The 22,877-nt window shown below is 40.1% G+C and overlaps 2 protein-coding genes and 4 non-coding genes across 9 annotated transcripts; 2 read left to right on the forward strand and 4 right to left on the reverse strand.

The window, feature by feature from the left end:
• Positions 1-486: 486 nt before the first annotated feature.
• Positions 487-559, forward strand: trnak-cuu. The gene has a single exon. It is a non-coding gene; the product is annotated as a tRNA-Lys (tRNA).
• Positions 560-1,888: 1,329 nt separating this feature from the next.
• On the reverse strand, positions 1,889-5,353 carry LOC122761942. 2 transcript variants are annotated; one of them, XM_044017135.1, is made up of 7 exons: positions 5,130-5,353; positions 3,791-4,162; positions 3,461-3,592; positions 3,219-3,289; positions 2,863-3,097; positions 2,545-2,790; positions 1,889-2,431 (listed from the first exon to the last, which is right to left on the reverse strand). In XM_044017135.1, the coding sequence occupies exons 2-5, from the start codon at positions 3,987-3,989 to the stop codon at positions 2,876-2,878; spliced, it is 624 nt and encodes a 207-aa protein (XP_043873070.1). In that variant the 5' UTR covers positions 3,990-4,162; positions 5,130-5,353; the 3' UTR covers positions 1,889-2,431; positions 2,545-2,790; positions 2,863-2,875. The 2 variants fall into 2 exon arrangements, with proteins under 2 accessions (XP_043873070.1, XP_043873069.1); XM_044017134.1 differs by having other exon boundaries at positions 3,461-3,595.
• Positions 5,354-6,843: 1,490 nt separating this feature from the next.
• On the forward strand, positions 6,844-6,917 carry trnan-guu. The gene has a single exon. It is a non-coding gene; the product is annotated as a tRNA-Asn (tRNA).
• Positions 6,918-7,135: 218 nt separating this feature from the next.
• trnan-guu lies at positions 7,136-7,209 on the reverse strand. Its single transcript has one exon. It is a non-coding gene; the product is annotated as a tRNA-Asn (tRNA).
• Positions 7,210-7,940: 731 nt separating this feature from the next.
• Positions 7,941-8,014, reverse strand: trnan-guu. The gene has a single exon. It is a non-coding gene; the product is annotated as a tRNA-Asn (tRNA).
• An 887-nt stretch (positions 8,015-8,901) lies between these two features.
• On the reverse strand, positions 8,902-22,674 carry gba2 (glucosidase, beta (bile acid) 2). 3 transcript variants are annotated; one of them, XM_044017138.1, is made up of 18 exons: positions 22,620-22,674; positions 21,220-21,894; positions 18,724-18,815; positions 18,409-18,524; positions 17,896-18,114; positions 16,936-17,175; positions 16,723-16,825; positions 16,452-16,605; positions 14,935-15,060; positions 14,574-14,758; positions 13,520-13,624; positions 13,307-13,414; positions 12,547-12,698; positions 11,343-11,449; positions 11,042-11,184; positions 10,659-10,774; positions 10,210-10,401; positions 8,902-9,744 (listed from the first exon to the last, which is right to left on the reverse strand). In XM_044017138.1, the coding sequence occupies exons 2-18, from the start codon at positions 21,411-21,413 to the stop codon at positions 9,514-9,516; spliced, it is 2,583 nt and encodes an 860-aa protein (XP_043873073.1). In that variant the 5' UTR covers positions 21,414-21,894; positions 22,620-22,674; the 3' UTR covers positions 8,902-9,513. The 3 variants fall into 3 exon arrangements, with proteins under 3 accessions (XP_043873073.1, XP_043873074.1, XP_043873071.1); XM_044017139.1 differs by lacking the exon at positions 22,620-22,674 and adding an exon at positions 22,480-22,600; XM_044017136.1 differs by lacking the exon at positions 22,620-22,674 and adding an exon at positions 22,363-22,437.
• Positions 22,675-22,877: the final 203 nt, after the last annotated feature.

Consider the following 22,877-nt stretch of genomic DNA (forward strand, 5'->3'; position numbering starts at 1 on the left):
CTCTTTTTCCCTCACACTTTTTTCTGTCTCACAATTTCCGCATTTGATCACGTGGTTTGGTCGCGCCCCCCACTTTATACTGCTTACAGTACAAGCTCTTTATGGAGGTAGTTAAATGATCGCTCTGGACGTTGCCGTTAAATATGTGAGTAGCGCCTCTCTCTGCTGCTCTGGGGAAACAGAGGATACAAGCCGGTGGACAAACAACGGCAACGTCTCGATTTCAGGGCAGCGGTACTTTTTACTGCGGCGTGGTGGCGCCATCTAGCGGCGCTTTGTGCACATAGGGAAGTTATTGAAATAGCCTGTTGCCAAAATACCATTTGTCATCAATCGTTGCTTGCGGAAGAGTATTACAGTGACTGTAAAAAAAAGTCAGAATTAATGCTGTTTTATTTTCTATTTCCTTTTTTTAAAAAAATAAATCATGTAATGTACACCTAAGTTGTGCATGTAAAACTGAAAGCTTTTTTAGACAGTTTTCATGCCCGGCTAGCTCAGTCGGTAGAGCATGAGACTCTTAATCTCAGGGTCGTGGGTTCGAGCCCCACGTTGGGCGTATACGTTTTTCTTTGTCAGTCTCCACGCGGAAATGGTGCTTTATATTTTTACATTACATGTCATTTAGCAGACGCTTTTATCCAAAGCGACTTACAAAAGTGCATTTAAACATTTGGGTACAAATAAGAGCTAGAAGTAAGTTAGAGCTTCAGGTAGAACAAACTATGAAGTGCTAGTCATAAGTGCAATACAATTTTTTTTTTTGTCGTCTTAGTCGAGGTAGAGTCGGAACAAATGTGTTTTTAGTCGGCGTCGGAAGATGTGGAGGCTTTCAGCTGTCCGGATGTCGATGGGGAGATCGTTCCACCATTTGGGAGCGAGGACAGTGAACAGTCTCGAGTTCTGCGAGTGCCTCTGTGATCCTCTCGAGGTCCGAGAACGAGAAATCGCAACACCCTACCATGATATGCCGTTGCGGTTACGGTTCGCGTCCCGTGTCTCCCGTCACTTTTGAAGCGAACTGCATTGTAAATTGGTTATGGTATTAATTAATAAAGCCGTTTTTGGTGTTTGTAAACATTTCAGTATCTAGTTTATCACAATTAATGACTGTTAACGTTATAATATAACATGTATAAGTTTACCAACATTGTGTGCTGTATGTTAACATTGAAATATCGTTTAGCACAATTATTGACTACTATTACCAGTAATATGAAAGGTATAAGGTTACCATTTTCTTTTTATGTAAAACGTATATATTGTCTATCACAAGCATTGGCTGTAAAATAAAGATGTGTATGCTTATCATATGATTAAGCAATAGACAATCATCAAGTAATTAAATGATGAATGTCATATAACTTGATTTTGATGAGTAAGTAGAAGTAATATTACACACACCTTTGTTGCAGAATTACAATAACTTGCAACTTGGCCCTTTGATATGATGGATAATGGCTAAATTATTATCTCTGGTGTGATAATACCCCCCCCATGTGGTGTGTGTGAAAATTTCCTCCTGTGCATGGGACTAATAAAGGATTATCTTATATTATAATGTATATTGTATTTGAATGCAAAATAACACTTGATGGACAAAGCCATCTGAATACAAATTTATTACAAACAAATAAAAACAACCAGTGCAGTAATAAAATCAGTAAAAAAAAGAGTGAGCATTCTAATAAATATATACACATGTAAACAATAATGCAACTCCAGTGAAACAGTGTATATAACAGATAAAAAATAGCAATATACAATAATATATACATATAAAACAGAACAGAATACCTTATATACACACACACATAGTACCACAACAGAATATAATCGAATAAATAAAATAGATTATTATTAACACAACAAACTAGAATAGAATATATATAATATTAGATAAGTGAAGACAAATACAATACAATACAAATACAAAATTACTGTGGTGGTGCATCTTTCCTTTTGCCATAACCCCGGGCTTCAAATGAGGCCTTCCACTCAGCCAGAGTTGTAGTGGCTGTGGCTTGGCAGTACCAATTTCCGAAGTACTGCTTGTGGTGCAAGCAGGAGAGGTTGTGGTGCAAGCAGGAGAGGTTGCGGTGCAGGCAGGAGAGGTTGTGGTGCAAGCAGGAGAGGTTGTGGTACAGGCTGGGGAGGATGAAGAGGTTGATCGAGAGCTGCAAGGAATGGTGGCCGAATTGCAGATGGAGTCACTGGCAGGTTCCGTCGCTGTTTCAGCTGCGCGGTCCCTGCCGTGTTAGAGGGCAGGACAAAGATGTGGGGATTTGCCACACTGCTGGTCGGGACACAGGGCCTGTCTTTCCTCACAACTGCAAGAGGCAAGCTCTCTGGGCTCACATTAGTGTTCTTTGGAATAGACAGGCCTTGCTCCAGCATGCTCTTCTCCTGCTTTTTCTGAAGTTTATTGTACCTAAAAATATTCAAAGTATACATTTGTTTGTATACCATAGTGTATCATATATATGCAATATATCTACACAGAACAGAGCACAGATACTATGTTATTCCCTTTTATTAACTCACCAACTAGCGATGGTTGCAGTATTCATCACCGGGAGCTGGATGGTGGTCTTCTCCATCACCATGGCATTATTTAGAATGACTTGGCGGATGTGAAGATATGCTTTGGTGACAAGGCTCCAACGCTCTTTCCTGACTCCATCAATGCGCCTGGGTCCACGATACTCCTCGCAAAGTTGAATAAAAAGTGCCTCACACACACGATTGCAGTCAGGCCACTGTGCTGGGCTTTTCCCTCCTGCAAAGCATCTGCAAAGGTATGGGCAGCATTAGTGTTCATAAAAGACATTATATAATAGTATGTAGCATTGTCATACATACCGCTTTGTACTCTCTACACCAGGTGCAACATTTTTTTTTGTGGCCCTGAATCTCCCTTTGGAGATTGTGTCTTGATAGCGTGGAGGGTAGACTGTTTTTTTTTTGTCATACTCTGACAAACACTCCCATAGGGCAATCTTGACAGGGCAAGACTGTGGTCTTTTAATGTGAATAAGTGTCCCGTCAAGTCCTGGACAGCTTGGAAGCCCTCAATGTTGTCTGGTCCAACAGAGTCCTACATTAAACAAAATAGTGATAAAAAAAGAAAGAAAGTATTTTCAAATATTACGCCTATTTGATTTTATTACAGATGTAACCCGAAAGAAGTTAAAAACATCATCAAAATGTTAACCTACATCATGACTGGTGGAGCATGATGATGTTGAAGGCTGTTCCTCTGCCACACTAGGAGCATCTTGCTGGGGAGCTAATTTAGAACACATTTAAGCAAAGAGCAATTGTTATGATGGATAAAACAAGTATGCACTAACAATGCGTTTTAGACAGCTATGCATCTGTCTTTTAGCAGTTTTAGACTGCTATGCATCTGTCTTTTAAGTATGCAACAGTTTGATTAGGACATGCTTTGACCTCTGACCTTGATGAGTGCAGAGCATTTCCGCATCCTGAGAGGTCTGAGGAGTGTCGGTTTGAAGCTGGGGACCAAGGCTGGGATTAGATCCAGCAGGTCTCCCACTGTCCTCACAAACTGGGGGGCACACAGGTACAGCTGCTATGGGAAGGACACAGATAAACAGTGTAATGAACAGTGTTGTTGCCTCTATAGTGAGACAGCCTCCAATCTAAACATGTTTTATATAAGTCATTATTATTGGAACCTTTACACTTAACAGCAGAATACATTACAAATATGAAAACATCTACAACTCCATGTTACACAGAATCCTTTTTCTAGTTGTATACTTACATGGATGAAACTTTGGTGGCATAAACAGCCTCTTGACAGACTTGTGGATGCTCTGCTGGGACACACCTTTCCCTGTCAACAATGACCGCAGGGAGGATACAGGCACTGAGGATGGTCGCGGTGAGGTGGAGGGCTGTGATGAGGTGGAGGCCTGTGTGGAGGTGGCTGGTTTACGCTGACTTGTGGATCTCGCCTCCATCTTGAACTGAATGGCATAACGTCCCTCCGGATACAGCGAAATATACTTCAGCAAGGCTCTTTTATTGACGAGGTTGAATCAGAGCTTCCTGATTCCTCCGACATTGATGCCACCACATATCCAGCATAGCCCAGCGCATTCTCAGCCCTCTTCCTAAATTTAGGATCCATTCTCTATGGTTGGAAAACAAACAACAGTTAAAATAAGCTTGGTCTTATCTCTTACTGCAAATACATTTATAGAATTTTCACTCAGTCTTCTTCAGTAATGCATAGATGCAAGCATGCATATGTGTGAAAGTAGAAGTAGGCCTATGCATATATGAATGTGTGGGGACATGAATGTATGTTTATGTATTCACTGTTGCCCATAAAGTTGGAATAAAATATTTGTTACCTCTTCTCATGAAATGACAATGTGATTTATTCTTCATAGATAAAGTGTATATCTATTCAAAACTTTATTGATCAATCTCTTATAAACATATCAGTGAAGATTCAAGCACATATAAATAAAATTAAAAGATCAATGTGTCTGAATACAAAATCATTCCAACTTTAACAGAGTATCTGTCTTAAAAATATATGTTTCTTATATTATATATTATATTTTAAATGCTTTATCTTCTTTCTTAATGTAATAATGCAATTCTTAGCTGTTTGTATACTTTAATACAGAATATAATAAGTTATCATAACACTCAAACTATATTGACTTATCTATACATATCTGTTTTGGCCTCTTTTTGATCTAAATAAGTAATTAAAGCAAATATTACGTTGGTAAACTGTATGATAAGTCGCCAGCCCGTTATTAACAGTGTAGTCGCGTTACACGATTTCCTATGCAAACAAGCATACAGTTGTGACCGTTGTAAGCGTACTGAAGTAAATGACAGTCATTATCGGTAGGTGAAAAAGCTAAAAAAAATGGAGAATTGTCCGTCTGTTAATGTTACAGTCGTTCGTATGTTGTCACTGTCAGCTAGGTTACATGCAACGCAAATAAATGAAATGTTCATCATTAACGTTACCGGGTGTGCTAGCTAACTGGCACCAGAGTATACTTTTATTTGTATAATAAACATATATAACAATGTGATATAAACACTTTGAAACGTTAGAGTGGCACGGAACTTACTGTAAAATGCAGCAAAAGATGACGGTCTGGACGAAATAGCGTCTCTCAAATCTTGGTAGCGATACCGATTGCGATTGGTCAAATCTTGGTAGCCCATGACGAGCGGTGATTGGTTCTCGCAATTCTTGGTAGTGGGGCGCCACCCGATTGGTCAATTCTTGGTAGAATTCTTGGTAGCGAGGAGTGATTTCATTGGCTCTCACATGACGGCCGGAGCTCGACTGACAGGTGCAGCAAGCCGGTTTGTCGATGCAGAGCGGAGTGGGCGGGCTGGGGTGTAGGTTTTGATCATGTCCTGGATGTAGGCTGGACCGGATCCGTTTGTAGCATGGAACGCAAGCACTAGAGTCTTGAAGCGGATGCGAGCAGCTACAGGAAGCCAGTGAAGGGAGCGGAGGAGAGGTGTAGTGTGGGAGAATTTTGGTAAATTGAAGACCAGTCGAGCTGCCGCATTCTGGATGAGTTGCAGAGGTCGTATAGCGCATGCAGGAAGACCAGCCAGGAGGGAGTTGCAGTAATCCAAGCGTGAGATGACAAGAGCCTAAACCAGAACCTGTGCCGCCTTCTGGGTTAGGAGAGGCCGAATCCTTCGGATGTTGTGCAACATGTATCTGCAAGATCTAGCTGTTGCAGCAATGTTGGCAGTGAGGGAGAGATGGTCGTCAAGTGTCACTCCCAGGTTCCTTGCGGTGTGAGAAGGAGTTACCACAGAGTTGTCGAGGGTGATGGTTAGATCTGTGGTGGGAGAGCCCTTTCCTGGGAGAAAAAGAAATTCAGTCTTGTCGAGATTGAGTTTCAGGTGATGGTCAGACATCCACTGAGAGATGTCAGTCAGACAAGCGGTGATCCGTTCTGCTACCTGTGTGTCGGAGCTGGGAAAAGAGAGAATGAGTTGAGTGTCATCGGCGTAGCTGTGATAGGAAAAACCATGAGAGCGAATAACCGAACCAAGAGAGTTGGTGTATAGAGAGAAGAGGAGAGGGCCCAAGACAGAACCCTGAGGGACCCCAGTAGCTAGAGGACAGGGTTCCGACACGGATCCTCTCCAGGTTACTCTGTATGTTCGGTTTTGAAGATAGGACGAGAGAATATTTATTTATATGCGTCACATTTCACTGCCGTAATGCCTGCCTCCACTTCGAAAAACCATGTAAACCATGATCAGAGAATAGCTCCCTAAATTTTTAACACCAATAACTGTTTGTTTATTGTTTATTGTTTTCAAACTATATGTATGAAAGACAGAATGTATATATGAATGAAATGACCTTTGACTTTTTCAGAGCTTCACCTTTAAAGAGTGAAATACATGATTTAATTGCTAGCTATTGTACATTAGTACCAGCCAAAGCTGTTTTAACTCGTTAAAAGTTACATTAAATGACACACTGAATCAACAATAGTTGACAGTAATATCACATGGGCTTACCTGAAAGCGGTGAGAGAGAGTCGACAGGGGCGGGGGAGGGATCTGAAATTGTGTTTCAAAAGATGGAGGGAGCGATTTGATTGGTATCAAAAGATGGAGGGAGCATCTGATTTGATTGGTATCAAAAGATGGAGGGAGCATCTGATTTGCCTGTTCTCGGGGTGAAAAAATAAAGAATGTAAAAAAAAAAGAAAGTGCAGCCGTCTCCACTGTACAACTACAGCTCCTTCCTGTATGTAACTGTTTACATACAAGTTGTTACAATTATCCATTCAAGTTAGCTTTGTCTCTGTGGCGCAATCGGTTAGCGCGTTCGGCTGTTAACCGAAAGGTTGGTGGTTCGAGCCCACCCAGGGACGCTATAGTTTTCTTTATTTAGTCTCCGTGTATATATGAAATGCGTGTGTGGAGTTTCATTTATTTATATGTTCCTGTATTTATTCATGCATGTGTTTACTTATTTCTTTACTTATTTATACATAAATCAGGTTTCGTTCTCCATACATAGTATATTCATCAAGGACGGAGCAAGGCGCTGGATTAGACTCGTGCAATGTGACTAATATTCAACTCAAAACGTCCCTGGGTGGGCTTGAACCACCAACCTTTCGGTTAACAGCCGAACGCGCTAACCGATTGCGCCACAGAGACGATGAACACGAGTAGGGGCGTGGCCTACATGTGGGTTCATCCGTATCCAATTGAAAAATTTGTAATTTTTAACCCAATACATATACACCTCCACAGAAAATTAAAAATGGAACTGAATTACCTTGTAGCAGCATTTATAACTAGGGCCCCATCCACTTGGAAACAGCACGAAATGTAAACAATCTTTTTCTTTGTACTGAAAAGTTTCCCGTTAATACAACATTGTTTCAGGAAATGTCTCCGTCCACATGGAACTCTCTAAGAAGAATCAAAACGCTGTACATATGCCAGGCCTGTAAGTGGGGCTGTAGCACTAGAAGAAGATGTTACACACATTACAGGTAGAAAAATAACTTAAACGAGAGCCAGGGGAAAGAAAGGGAGATGGATCGAAGATGATGATGATGACATAAATCCTGTATTTCTGTTGAAAAATATCAGCTGCAGCAATGAGGACAACATGTAAGCGCAGTATACATAAGGGAGAATCTCTCTGTAGATATATAATACATACAGTATAGTATGGAGGACGAAACCTGACTTATGTATAAATAAATGTAAGTGAACGGAAATGTAGAAATAAATGTAAAACATGCATTGCTTCTTTATTTATTCCTGTAATTATTTATTTATTATTTCTGTATTTATTTAAGAGTCAGGTTTTGTTCTCCATAGTATGGCTATCAGTAAAGTCGTTTTTTTGACTGAGATGTTATTTTTTTAACTCAAAACGTCCCTGGGTGGGCTTGAACCACCAACCTTTCGGTTAACAGCCGAACGCGCTAACCGATTGCGCCACAGAGACATACATAACAAATGAGGGCGTGGCATATTTCTCGCCCCACCTTTATCCAAATGAAAAACTGTCATAATCACATGTACATTTAAGGTTGAGTAAATTCATCTTCTTTAGGTATAGACCGTTTCATTTTACAACCCTTAATTCCCCCCAGACTTAATATGGGTTATAACAACATTCAGTACAATGTAGAATCTTTTCTTTTAATGCAATTGTCCATGCAGGCAGAATAATTACTCATTTTCTTATATTCATAGATTTATTCTGCATCTAATACAGACTGATTTGTACAGCAATTGCTCAATGAAGTACTTCAGTGTATTCACCCGGCATCTGTGCTTGTCATCAGTGAGTCGGGGAATGTGAATACTCGAGAGGGAGACTGGAAATAGCTGTTGTCATGAAAGTATGTGTATAGTAAAGGGACATGCAATTTCCTACATGTCAATCAATACAAAACTTGTTCTGACAATACAGAGAGGACGTGCTGCAGCTATGAACAGTGTGAAGAGACCGATTTATTTTCTGAACAATGTAAAACATTTTCAATAGTATCATAAATGAAATGCATAAAATTAGAACAACACGTGCCCCCAAGATTAGTTAAATTATGTCTAAAATATAGTTGACTGTAAAACACTTTGATTAGGGTTGACACACTTCCTATAGATGATTTCATTACATTGTGGTTGTTTTCAATATATTACACATCACAATCGGAGTTGGTTGCATCTTATTCAGCAAGATTGTCGTGAGTATTAGATCTTTATAAAACATTAAATGTCACTGCCACATTCGAGTTCTGTAGATATGGGCCAACATGCAACAAGGCACAAAATGCTATTTTTTGAGAACACATATATATATGTATATATACATATATATATACATACATACACATATGTACATATATATATATACATTATATATATATATATACATACATAAAATTACTTTCAACACTTCCAACATCCAATCAAGGAAAATAAAATGTATCTTCAAGTGTCTGTTTTAGACAACAATGCTGACATATGGCTGGTACAAGACAACAGCATATAAACATGTTGCAAGTAAACAAACTTCACTATGTTTGTACTACGATTGTAAATCATTAAATGTAGTGTTTTGTACGCATGAGTACAAATAGAATGTAGCTTTACTTTTAAGAAGCAATACATACTGGCCATTAATTGGATAGAGCCTGGCCAACACTCTGCACCGCACACCTCCACCTAAACTCTACCCCTAACTCAACCAATACAATGGCTGCATACAGTAGTTTCTAACTTTGTTTAGAATAAACCATCGTAGGTTTAACCTTAACCCAAAAAAATAAAACACCAGAGGGAAATTCACAGTCTGTCATCAGTAAAAGCCGAGCACTGCAGGAGGGGAGTGCATATAATGGTGGTGGCTTTAGAGTTGGCTTTCCAGGGAACTTCATGGAAATCACTCAAAAGTCAAGGTAGACTATAGTCGTTGCACTGGTTGTCGTTTGTTTTGTCTCAAACGCCATCTCTGCTCTCATTTATGTCTCCAGCTGATGCGGCCGGAGTCGTCTGTGAGGTATTTAAGGCTAGCTGCATCGCCCAGATGCTCAGAGGCCTCATGTAAGCCAATGAGCGAAAGCAGCCCTTCTCACTGTAGGCTTCAGGAGTCTGGAACGCCATGCCACATCTTTCCCACACAGTCCGGTAGCAACCTTCTGCTGTTCGCATTCCCTCATCCCACATACCCTGAGTAACAAAACACAACCAAAGATGAGTGAGACAGTCGTTTGGTTAGCATTACCCTATTCTTAATAATAGGTCCAGTGTGTAAGAATGGGTGACATCTAATGGTGAGACTGCAGATTGTAACAAATGGAGGACTGGAGGAAACAGAGAAACTGTGGCCTCTGTAAAGCAAAGCCATTTTGTTCTTAAGCACATGTCCACTTGTATAAAGTAGTACGTTCATTTTCTGCCAGGTAACATAGTTAAGTTAACTTCTGAGAGAATAAACAAGAGCGTAAACATAAAGGAATGGCTGAACATTTTTTGACAGACTTGTTTTCTCACAGAAATCGACACCCAAGCGAATGTATATGCAAAAAAAAAAACACCATAGGCAAATGCCCTTTTTTGTGGGTTTAGCTTGGTTTGCAAATCCTGTGTATACCTATACTCATTTAGTGTGAAACAGGCTCCAGACAAACTCACTTCATGGATCATAGTGGCTGCCAGTCCATACACTACTCCAGTCCAGACCTCATCTGATTGGATGCTGGACCGGTCGGGGACTCCTTCAGGACGCATGCCGTTGACTGCCCCCATCTGGCCTCCAGCAAAGCTCATTACATTCAAGTCAAAGATGGATTTTAGTGTGGTCAGCATTTTTTCTTTTGGGAAAGCCTAAAGGGAGGAAGGAGTGTTCAGTGTCATAATCCTGAAAAAATTCCCAAGTTGATGGAACACAACTTTCTTCCGAGAGCTGACCATATATTTACCACATTTAAAGGTGCACTGCGTAACTTTTTAACATAAACAAATGTCTGTTTTATTCAAACCATTGTCACATGGGAATATTTCAGTCAAACCTTAATCATACGGTCGATATTACATGTAGTATATAAGTTGTCAGCTGACCAACATTTGCTGCGTTTACTTGCCTGATAGTCTCCCTCTCCCAGCCCGGATGCTTTTAGGAACCAGTGGCCAGCACACTGGTCAGACATGACACTGTTTGAATGGTCTCCACCACTGCTGTCATAGTTGTAGTACTTTCCTAAACATGACAGGAAAATTAAAAATAAAGTCTCAAGCAGCTGATTATCACTCATTAGTTGGACCATACTAAACCTGCGAGATTAATTACTGCTATGAATTAATTAATTTTTTTCATCTTTGTAAAATAAATATTGGCGTCAGTCCGTACATGAGAATAAAAGTCTTAACGCATCAGTCTGTCACTGAAGACAGGGTTAGCGTGGTTCCTGCAGGTACTTCCATATAAATACTGCATAGTGCACAAGAGACGGGTGTTTGAACTCACCGTTCCACAGCAGTTTGTCAAACGCAGCACTGCCTCTGTCTAAGATGTCTCTGTAATATTGGTATGATTCCTCATTGTCCAACAGTCTGGCCATCTTACACATCACACACAGGGACGCCAACCACAGCCCGCCACAGTACGCACTGTAAAACACATAAAATCATACGTGCACATTGGTTATTTGTCACATCCTACCTTGCCCAATGACAAAATATTAAATGATGTTTTTTATTTAAATATATAATTTTCAGATGTGTGTTAAAAGTCGGCCATGTTTTTTCCATCCTGTCCACTCTCTCACCTTGGTCCAGTCACTGTCCAGCCATCATAAGTCTGGTCAGCAAATCCAGAGTTCTCTATTAGTCCATCTCCATCCAGGTCAAACTTGAGCTCTGACTCCATCACCACCTGACACATGGACAACAGTTGCAAATTATGTCTGTAAAATGACTCAAGTCCTGAATAAATAAATAAAATTTAAAAAAAAAATATATATATATATATGTATATATATATATATATATATATACACATATATATATATATACATACACAGTATATACACATGTATAAAGCATTTAGATTAAGAAGGCTTTCATGTAAAGTGAAAAATGTTTTCTCCTTTGCAAGGAATTAGTGGATTAAACAGTTGGTATGATTAACACAGGAAAGGGCCTACAGGCAAGGAAGCTACAGGAAAGGCCCTTGATGAGTCTCTGCTAGTGTAGTGTTGCTAACTAAAATCTGCTGGGGCGGTGCCTGACTTGAAACACCTGAAACCCATCAGTGGGTGAAACTAGAAGCACGGCTGGGCGAGCAAAACAATCCAAGACAATAGGGCTGTGAACGACTAACCACCCCGGCTTGGTTGACTCTCGGTGGGCGGTCTCGGCTGGGTGCAACCAGTAAACGCAAGAACAGCCGTGTCCAATTACTGTTGCATTATAAAAACAGGGGTTAAGCCTGAAGTGTCAGCCCCTGTGTTCAGCCCATACTGCTATTTCATATTGTGCAATAAGAATTTGATGGCTGTATATCCTTTTAATGTAGTACGCTGCAACTGAAAACCCACCTCACGTTAACTAGGGTCACTTTTTCTTTTTAATGTCCTTGACCCATACACTGGTTGTTGTTGTTGTTGTTGTTATTGTTCTTCGTTGTTAGCTGTATGCACTTTCAAGGTGAAGTCAAGTAAATCTCGTTGTACAACTTGTATAATGACAATAAAGGCATTCTATTCTATTCTATTCTATGTCTACCTACGCATCACAACCCGTACGGCCGTATTTTAATTGGAGTCGTATTCTGTGGAGCTTGCCTGCTACAGAATAGGCCAACAGCAAGATTTAAGTAATCCCGAAGTCTTCTCTGTTCAGATTAAAATCTGCATTATTTGCTAAATACACAGTAAAACACCACTGATAACCGGAACTTATAAGCTTAACGTCATGTGCTTCTATTGATTCAACTCAGAGTATTTGTGTTTCAAAGATCATCTGTTATACCTTACAGATGGGCCACATGTCCTGCAGGTACTGAGTGTCCTGGGTGAGATGAAAGTCCCTGTAGACCTGCAGGACAAACTTCAGGTTCAGGTCCTTCCAGTCTGCCGTGTCATGAATAAGGTAGGCATTGACCCGCTCCCACGGCTCATCATCTAGGAAAAGAGTCATCATAAGCCTTGTTATGACCATGGCGTACAGTTCAATACATTTGGATTATTAAAAGTTAAGGGTATTAAAATAACTGATGCGTACAGTCCCCCTAGTGTGGAGGCAATGCTTAGATGAGAAGATAGAACTGGGTGTGGTGTCACGCATGAGTTCACCATGTTCCAGATGGAAAGTCGGGAAACATGTCTCGGACTAGCCACTATTAGCAACACAACTCGATAATGATGCTCTACATGGTATTTTACACACACAAAGATTAAACAGTACTAAGCTACTAACAGTAAGTAGCTACCACGGCTGTTATCATCCAGCCTACACACCATGTGGTGGGAACACAAGACAAGATTAAGATTAACTCTTCCATGTCATATCACGATGAGCTGAAATGAAATGTACTGCTTTGTAAGAAAAGAAAAAAAAACACTGAGAAAAAAATTCACCATGACAACCAAATATGAAGTTTTAAGGATTTGCAGAACTGAAAAGAAACCTACGGCTGCCTAAATTTAACCTATGTTGTGAAGGAACTAGTTACTCCACGGGACTTCCCTTGGAGTTGTAGTATTGTAAAGTATTGTAATCGCTCTCTTACCTGGGTCTCCTATGTCATGAGGCACCACATTTTTGGTATTCACATAAGAACACTGCCCACTCATCAGATGCACCCTCTCTGTTGTGTCCTGCTGAATCACACTGCCGGCTGAGAAGAGAGTGAGTCTTGGTATTGTACTTTATCAAACACACACACACACACACACACGCTTTAATGATTGGAAATACACTGACATTACAAATATTCACTCACCAATGTCGTATTGTATGCTCAGAGCGATTTTGGGCCACAGCATTATGAGGGCAAAAGAGGCATAGAAGTGCACATCATATGTATTGTACATTCTGTACTCCTGACCTGGGGACACAATAATTGTTCATTAAAACATGAATCTTTCTTTTAAATTCAACCAGCCCTGAATATACAGTGCTTACAAAAATGGAGATCTACATTAACAGCATTGGTAATTATCAAAATCATTTTTCATGTTTCTGTAATGGTTAACAAACCAGTATGTAGAAGATCTTTAACCAAAATGATCAACCAAAAAATATCATTGTTATCAAAATTACTGTTTTAGAAAAAAATAGTAAAGCACGTTATTATTTCTTGATTAAGATGTCAAATTATAGTTATTTACTTGCATTCCGGAACAGAAATGTTTGAGTGGTTGAATATTTGCTTGATTCATTTCTGACTTCTCAAGAGAAGCCCAGTGAGCCGGCTCAAATTTAGGTATTAAAGGTGAATGCATTTTATTTGCCAAATAAATAACAATATCATATTCAGTTTTAAACAAGTTTGTGAAAGATTTCTAAACTATTTATGTTTTCTCCTGTTTATGACAAGTGGTCTCATGAATTTGGTAAGCACTGTGTGAAGTGTATATTGCACGTATAGATGTATGTCTATAACTGCAGACATGTTCATTTTCTCATATGAGAAAAAAAGCTTGATACCTTAAAATAAAGTTCATTTGCCCGACCCTAAAACATATCCATTTATTAAAGAAGTGAAGTGTGTAACAGTTTGGAGGGGTTTCTTGGCAGATTGTATACAGTATACTACATGGAAGCATTTTGTATATGTGTATCAACGCTTACAAATAAAAACAGAAGCCTTAGAATAAGCCTTGTACTGTATATGCACTTTTATACGGAGGTCGCCGTGTCACATGGTTCTACAGCAGCATTTCATCCTTTCTGGTATGCGAAGGCCACTTTAATATAATACTATCAGTTCCCTGATGAGTATGGGAAAAGGAGGGGTACTCCATTTGTTCCAATCTGCACTCTTTGACGTTTACCTTCAAGGTAGGCAAAGCGTCCGTACTCCTTGATGACAGCAGGCTGAGCTGGAAGACCCCCGTCCTCACTGCGAATGCCGCCACTGATGTCTGCGTCCTCTGCTAGCTCAGTCCACACTGTCCCTCCATCCGTCACAAAGTACAACTCATTAAACAAGGCCGATTTATACCAGGAGGGGAGAGCACTGTAATACCAAGAGAAATACATGCCAAGTCAAGTCAGTGTATTTCCATCACATACCAGAAAGGAGGTGATGTCATATGGCATGACAACTGGATGTCTCGCACTGAAACCTGTTTCAGTTGGAGGATCATTTTTATAATTCACCCTACACAGATTTATTTCCCAGCTGTCAGTTACCTGTTCTGCAGAATTGGTCTCTGCCACTCCTCAATGCTTTGTTCCCACTGTTTGTAATGTGTAAGAGCATAGTGACTGAGAGACGGAGACGCGTCGCTGTTGGTCCCAAAGAAACGAGTGTACCTCCTGGAAAGAGAAAACACCACAGAGTGGTCATGTCAGCACAATAAGTCTCTAAATTCATCAAAAGATGCAACAATTACAAAAACAGAAATGATTAGATTTAGACACTCAGCATTCAAAAGGCCTTTACGTAAAGTCATGTGTGTCTGAACTTTGTATTCTCTTACTAGATCAATTTGTTTTACATGATTTATGTTTAGGTTCGAGATATTTTTTATTCAGGAATCTTAAAGCATACAGTACTTTAGCGCTGGGTAATAAAAACTATCTCAACATAGAATATGACAAAAATGTTATTTCCACATTGTTTGACACATATTTCCTGTTTATGTGTTTATTTCCTGGTTATGTGTTTATGTCCATCAGTTAATGTAGAGGGAAACTTTATTGTGAAGGGGGTGTGTTGATCAGAGGTGGGTCATGCGGTGAATGTGTGGACACAATCTGTTTTTGTTTCCATTAACAAAAACAGAATCTGTCATTTCAGCATATATATACATGTTACGTCCGCTTCCTCTTGTAAGTTGTTGCTGGGGAAGAAGCAGAAATGAGTCGAAGAGGAGCAGCAACCACACCCATAGTATGTAAATATTGGTTCATGCTGGCAAAAGTCTTTCACACAGCATGAGATTTTGGTCCAAGTTATTTTGATAGTCAGTAATTGTCTTTAGTTGATGTTGAAGTCTAAAAACCATGACAACGCTCCAGAGTTCCAAGTGTTCCACAGGTCCCCGTCAGCATCACATGACTAAATAGGAACTACTGGTCCTCACTGTAGTAACTTGTTTTTTTGTCATATCACCCAGCTCTACAGTACGTGTCATCTTTTACTGCCACTGGGATGCTTTGTGTGCCACAAACACCAACTTACACTAAACTATAAAGAGTTCATACACTACTATTTTAAATTAAATGATATATGAAAGGAAACCCTTACAGGAACTGCATGAAAACAGCACAAAGCACTGAGGTGAAATAGAAATCAACAACCCAGTTCAAACTAAAGAACCACTGCCAGCAAAGCTGGCGAAACAAAAACTTTTTGTAGTCAAATTGTAATCAAAGTCGAATGATAATGGAGCACACAACGCAATACTACTACACATAAAGAGAGGCTCTGTCTTATATTTTTAAGGAATTAGATTTGTGTCAATATTTTCAAATATTTTGCTTCTTAAAAAGTGTTGTTTGCTTTGTGAAAAGTGGCATTTGAAAATATTGACACATATCTAATTCCATACATTTTTAGCTTTCTCATTTATGAGGAAAAGTAAATTAATTTAATTAAATTAAAAACAAACAATCGACTTTATAGACCAACTACGTCAGGGACACTGACACTGAATGGAAGAACACACATGACTCAGAGAAAACAAAAAGCTTTAGCTGTTTACCTTATGTGTTCCCTCTCTCCAGAACCAAAGGTGATTTTGGGCATGTCCCAAGCCAAACAGAACTCCAGCGTGTTGCGGCCCTGAGCCCCCACCGAGCAGCCCTCAGCCAACGCCGCTGCCACCGTCTCCCCCTTAGACGTCGGTGGGCTGGAACCTGCAGAGTTATAGACATGTGTTCCTTCACATCTGCTCAAATACTGAAGTGGTGCATTCTTGGAGTGAGTATATTACTTTGCATCATACTATGCATCAGTCTCATCGCTCCACTGACCTGCAGGAGAGTCCAGTCGTCCATCAGTGATGAGGTCACTCCACAGATCACTGCAGGTTCCCTTTGGGCTGAACGCTGTCTGGTGACTGACCTCTCTGTCCGGCTGTTAAAATATGCACACAAACAAAAGCTCTCACACACGCACCCGCCATCTTGGTGAATCTAAAACCTCCTGCTCATTAGCACAGCAGATTTCAATAATTCCCTTCATACCTGCTCTCTGGCTGCAATGCACAGCGTGTAAGGGTTCACTGTAGTGCAGTGATGCAACAAGACTCCAGACACCGCCTCCCCCTCCTTCTCCAGATGGAATGGTTCATTCCAGTGTCCCCCGCTCTTGTCACTCTTGTCTCCTGAGCCGTTAACCACAGTAAACATGATGGAGACCTCGAGATCGTAGTCGTTCTTGTTCTCTACGTCCCACACAAAAACAGCCACCGGGAGACTTGAGTCCTAAAAAACATTATTTCATTATTAGATCTTTGCATGGAGGACGAGCTTTGAAACAAAACATGTCAACCTACACCGTCTGTGTTCTTTGATTTGATGAGAATACATGTAAACGATTGTACTAAGATGAATTTAGAATTGAAGTCGGACTAACACACTCAGATAATGCATGTATACTATAAGTTCAACTGGACTCAAACTGGCCTCGATGCTCTGCACATGTTCAACAATTCCCAATCCCTGGCTTTGAACCGGAAATAATAGAAAAAGACTGGACGACAACAGCACAACAGCAAGACAAGCATTGTGAAATCCAGACTGGTGTATTTTTGGACTGAATTTATGCTCGGTCACCTTATGGAATGAAATATTTTGAACTTAATGGATTGTAAAAAGACAAGGAATGACGCTCGACATGATACCAACTAGCTGCCAGCTAAATTTGTTTTGGTGTCTACTGGAAAACCCCAGATACTATCAGGCTGAATGGGAGGGGCATATTTCATTCAGTGAATTGATGGAACAGTTGAACTACAACTGTGCATGTAAAGTACTGAGGGTGAGCAGAGTTGTCTTCCGTCCGTTACAATCTACCTCTGATCTAGTCTAATCCGAGTCATTAACTCTAATATTCAGAATCGGTTGGAAGTGCAAGCGCCAGACATCATTTGCATAACTCAACTGTTGGACTGAGTAAAATGCAGAGAGGGATAGTGAAGTTACCTGGTAGTCATGGGGAATAACAGGAGAGATCTGCCTGCACGTTAAGGTGACATTCTGTCCTGGCAGGTGGTAGACAGTCCAGGCGCGGGGGTACAAGGCGTGATAGAAGGCATATTCCCCACAGAAGCCCCAGTTCCAGCCTTGTAATGTGGACGGTCGCTCGACAGAGAGCACCTGCTGGTAAACCGTTTGTCCTCCGCGACGCAAACAAACTGTGAACTTAGATAAAGGAAAAGCACATAATAGTAACGTATGACAGTTGAGTGACACTCCTTTTCAAAATAATGGCTGTTCATAATTCAGTCAGAAAACCCTGACCCATAAATGTAGACAAACACCCCGGTTCTGTTTCAACCGTGTTATGAGGGCCTACTTTACTTTCACCACGTGCCTTAATGATAAGTGACTTATCAGACGTGTAAATCTAGCTCGAGCAGGGTGTCTGTTTGCTCAGATTAAATGAGTATTAAAACACTTTTACATGAGTCTCAGTCGATTCAAGATCCTGTGTACCTGGTTGGCTGTGACAGTTGTGTAGTGATACATTCCTGGGTTGAGTTGCCATCTACAGAAATCTCCCCTCCAGCCTCTTGTGATGGTACCTCCTCCAATACCGCCAAGTGGAACACCTGCATATCAGGAGTGCAGAAAACAGTTCAATTTGTTCTTTTTCATCCGTTGTGAGATTTTAAATACTTGTTTGTGTCATGTACACATATGCAAAGTAAGACCATAGACTTTTTTTTTGTAACCAGCAGAGTTCCCCCCCTGGTGGCTACAGAAATGCAGCTTCTTACCATAAAACTTCTGACACAGACTTGAACTCACCATATATTTGTTGCAAGGGTAGGGGACGAAACATATCAATGAACGGAGCCTTCTTTTCAACGCGGGTCTTCTTGTACCACCATTTTATATACCTGGTTGAACATAAACACAATCACATTACAAATCATAAGTGACAGTATGTGAATGCACCGAAGATATTTTATTTATTTTACTAAATGTCCCAAAAGCCTGCACCAGATTGGATAAGAAAAAGAAAGTGTTCCACTTTGCTGGTGCAGTAGCTTGGAATCATTGGCAAAAAACACCCAAATCTCAGAGAGCTGGTGTCAGTGGATGTTTTAAATTAACTCTGGATAACTTAGATGAAGTGTAGATGTTTGACTGCACGGTTTATTCACTATATGGTCATGATTCTATGTGTACAGTTTGATATTTTATAAGCATGCAACTGTAAGTGTTTATTATCTCCGCTCCTGGCAACTTACTTGAGCTGCTGATCAATTTGTCTTTGCTAAGTTGAGTTGCAAATGTTTGTCTTGTTGCTAGTTGACTTTTCTCAACTTCAATATTCAGGCACACACATGTGTGCTATCCTGTCTTAGTCTCAGTTATTATCCAAATATAGTTGCTTTGACAAAACTAATCGTCTGATATTGGCCCCCAAAGGTAGCCACACACCGGGACAGAGAGAGAAGAGGTAACTTTGCAACTGCACAATTATAAAAACTCGTCTGATGTTTATAGTGTGAGCATATTTGTTCATGTCTTTATGTAGGGATGTATACAGTTACAGGAGCCTGAGGGCAGAGGCTCCAGAGTTCAAAGTCTGTCAGTAATCTACTATCATCTACTATCATGAAAGGTTTTGGTTGAGCAGTTTAACACAGGTCATTAGTTTATGATTAGTTCAGCACTAAAGTGACTGTGGTGCTTACAACATAATGCCCCTCAATATATTTAGTCTGAATAAGCTTAGCTTTTAGTTAAAGTCATGGTACACTGCAACGTCTGTGCTTGTGTTTGCAAAGCTTGACCCTTGGATTTTCAGTGTTTGGTGAAGGAGGGAGGTAACTTTGTGATCAGCAGTATGATTAAAATACACTCAACAACTATGGAAACACAAACGTTTTGTTTTTGCTCCCATTTTCCATGAATTCAAGTAAAAGATATAAAATGCTACTGTATTAGCGAGCACTACACCTTTACTACAATAATCCATCCAACTGGCAGGTGAGACACATCGACATGCTGATTAAAGAACATGACTGTGTGCATTGGACTTGTCAAAATAAAAGGCTACTCTAAAATGTGCACCTTTTTCGTGCAAAAACAAAAATGTTGCATTCATATTTTGTTGAGAATATGAATTATTCATGCGTAACTTGAGAGAGAGCGATCCAGTTCAGCTGCAAACCTGCCTTGCATGACAAAAACAGCACCTGACTTTCCCGCAAACAATAACCTCACACGAAAGCACATTCTAGAGGGACAAAAACGGCCAGTGGTGTGCCAACACGGCTCCACTCATGAGCAGATGAATGGTAACATTTTAAGCGTGTTATTTGCCGTGGGCAGATTCTATTGTCCTGCAGGTGGAATGCAATGACTGGTTCCCACCCTAAACTCAAATTGTGAATACAGGCCAAGTATACTAACCTAAACTCAATCTAAAGTCTGTCTGCAGAGAGGGCCATTTTGCTTAAAACAACACAGGTCTAGTATTACAATGAAAGCAATGAATACAAGGCAATCCCAAGCTCAGTACCAGAACACCTGTTCAACTGCTTTTTAGTGCAGCTATCAATTTATATGGTAGCTATTCAGTGGATTTGGGCGTGTAGTCCCACAACATAATATTGTTCATCAGTATTTGTAGAAATTATTAACATAAATAAATGAGTCATGCAGGAAGTACTGAACTAATCTTTTTAATTAACTGATTCTAGAACCGCTTTGCTTGTCACTAGTTGTGTATGTGTGTTGTGTATAAAACGACGCCACAGCAGTTTTGTGCAGTTGTGCCATGACGACCCCACCCACGTTGAGGAGGTACTATAGTAACGGTAAACAACGTACGTGCCTGATACCAAACGGAGTTGAGTCAAGTAGTGCTGGAGCTGTATCATCGAAAAGCACCTTAGCACAGAGTTGATCTAGGAACTGTAGTTTGACCTATGTCGATTCTGAATTGTAACCAGCAAAAGCAGCATCGGAAAAAAACTGCACTGTGTTCAAACAGTGTACTGTATTGTTTAACTTCATTTTTAGACAATGTTTGTATGGGATGGGCTGCTGAATCATGTGACTGAGCCTCATTCTGGAATAATGAAAAACAATTATTCATATAATCAGATGATTGTACATTTATAAAAAAAAATTTTTTTTTAATATAATTGTTTTATTTTCAAATTATTAATTCTGAACACAGATGAGTAAGATTATAGCCTTACTCTGCATTTTCATTGAAGAGAAAATTATTTGTTCTATCTATCATCTGTATTTTTTGAAAGGAGGACAACAGTTAGTACATCTTACCTGAGACCAAGGCCAATGTGTTCCCAAATGTAGGACAGCGAGACATCACCGGATTGATAGGGTTGTCTCTTCTCCTTGAACTCGTGCGCCAGACAGATGCGCCAGCCCTCCTCGGGTACACCATATCCCATCTCCTTAGAGACATACCTACTCATGAGGTCTGCTGTGGATTTCTCACCCCACTCTGCAGTCATTTTGGACGAATTTCCAGCAGCACAGAGCTTCAAATAGAGAATGGGTGTGGACAGGTCTTGTGGATACAAGCACAGACCTGTCACCACCTGATTTCAAGAGAGCCAAATGTGCCCGTCTGAAGTAGTTGCTGTGAACGGCTTCTGGTTTTCAAGATGAAGAGTGTTTTCAAACAAACTGACAATCTTTTAATACTTGCAGAACAGGTTTTCTGGTTTTACCCAGGAATTCCTTCCCAGATGATGTCCCAATCCTACCATTAAGTAATCAGTGTCCACATGATCAATCTTCTCTAGATCTCCAAGTTGCTATCGGCAGGGGCAAATTATATCAGTTTTCTTTACCACAACCCCCAGATCTCCAGTATTTTTAGAGATGACGGACCACTTTGTATGAAGCTCAGATGCCACTGTGCTGTCTGAATGGATGACAGCTCAACACAGTCAGGAAGCCCTGAGGATCTCAGTCAGTAAGCTGGTACACCTACAGTGGGATCGGACAATGTTATGTTATATTATCAGAATGTGAACAAAATGATAAAACATCATTTTTATTAGGACATGGTTATTGTTTTATTAATTCAATGGTTTATCAATTGAAAATAACTAGCTGTTGTATGACTGGCAAATTGTCAAAATGTTGCACACATTTGCTCTTGTCAACTTATTTTGTGAATAAGGTAACAATAATTTGTCATCTTCATGGCTCCAAGGCCCACCAGTTGGCCGCATCCCACCTTTTGGGAAGCACCGGTTTAAAATGCAGTTAATGCATGTATCTGCTAATCATCAGGAGAGCAAATATGAAGCCACCATTTCAATGACCCTGCTATTAGCTGCAAGGTTATATCATATCAACATAAACATACTGTATATGCATTAGCTTTAGTAAAACAGCAGCAACTAACACGACATTCAAAAAATAGAGAAGAGGATACTGTTTTTAAAATACCTCGACAACGTTCTAGTCCCTACGCAGCGTTGTCATCACCTTGTAACACTGATCTATAATGTAAATAATTCACATTTGTCACATATCCGGCGTCTTTTGTCTTCGAAAAAAGCCTACCGTATGAGTTTCTCTCAGGCTTTTCACGGCTACGCTACCTCCTCGTTTTACTACATTATTTATTTCAAATCGCAAACATACTGTTAAACTTCACTGAATCAGAAATTGAAGAATACTTAATATTTGTCAGTAGCTCTTACAATCACTGTAGATCGCCCGTGTATGCCTGACAGCCCTGTTGCAGGGACTCAAATTCCAAACAGAGGCTCTGTGGCGTCTGCCGAGACTGTACCATTCAGATAAAAAAGGAAGGGTACATTAAGCTCCCTTTTTTATTTCCCTCTAAATGACAAGTGTCGTGAAGTTTCCGTCAAATATACAATTTTAAAAGGTGTTATATGTAACACGTGTCTCAAAAATGTACAGTGTTAGTGTACAAAACAACGGCTATTTGTAAA

Source organism: Solea senegalensis, unplaced genomic scaffold (genome assembly GCF_019176455.1).
Source record: "Solea senegalensis isolate Sse05_10M unplaced genomic scaffold, IFAPA_SoseM_1 scf7180000015112, whole genome shotgun sequence".
Taxonomy (NCBI): domain Eukaryota; kingdom Metazoa; phylum Chordata; class Actinopteri; order Pleuronectiformes; family Soleidae; genus Solea; species Solea senegalensis.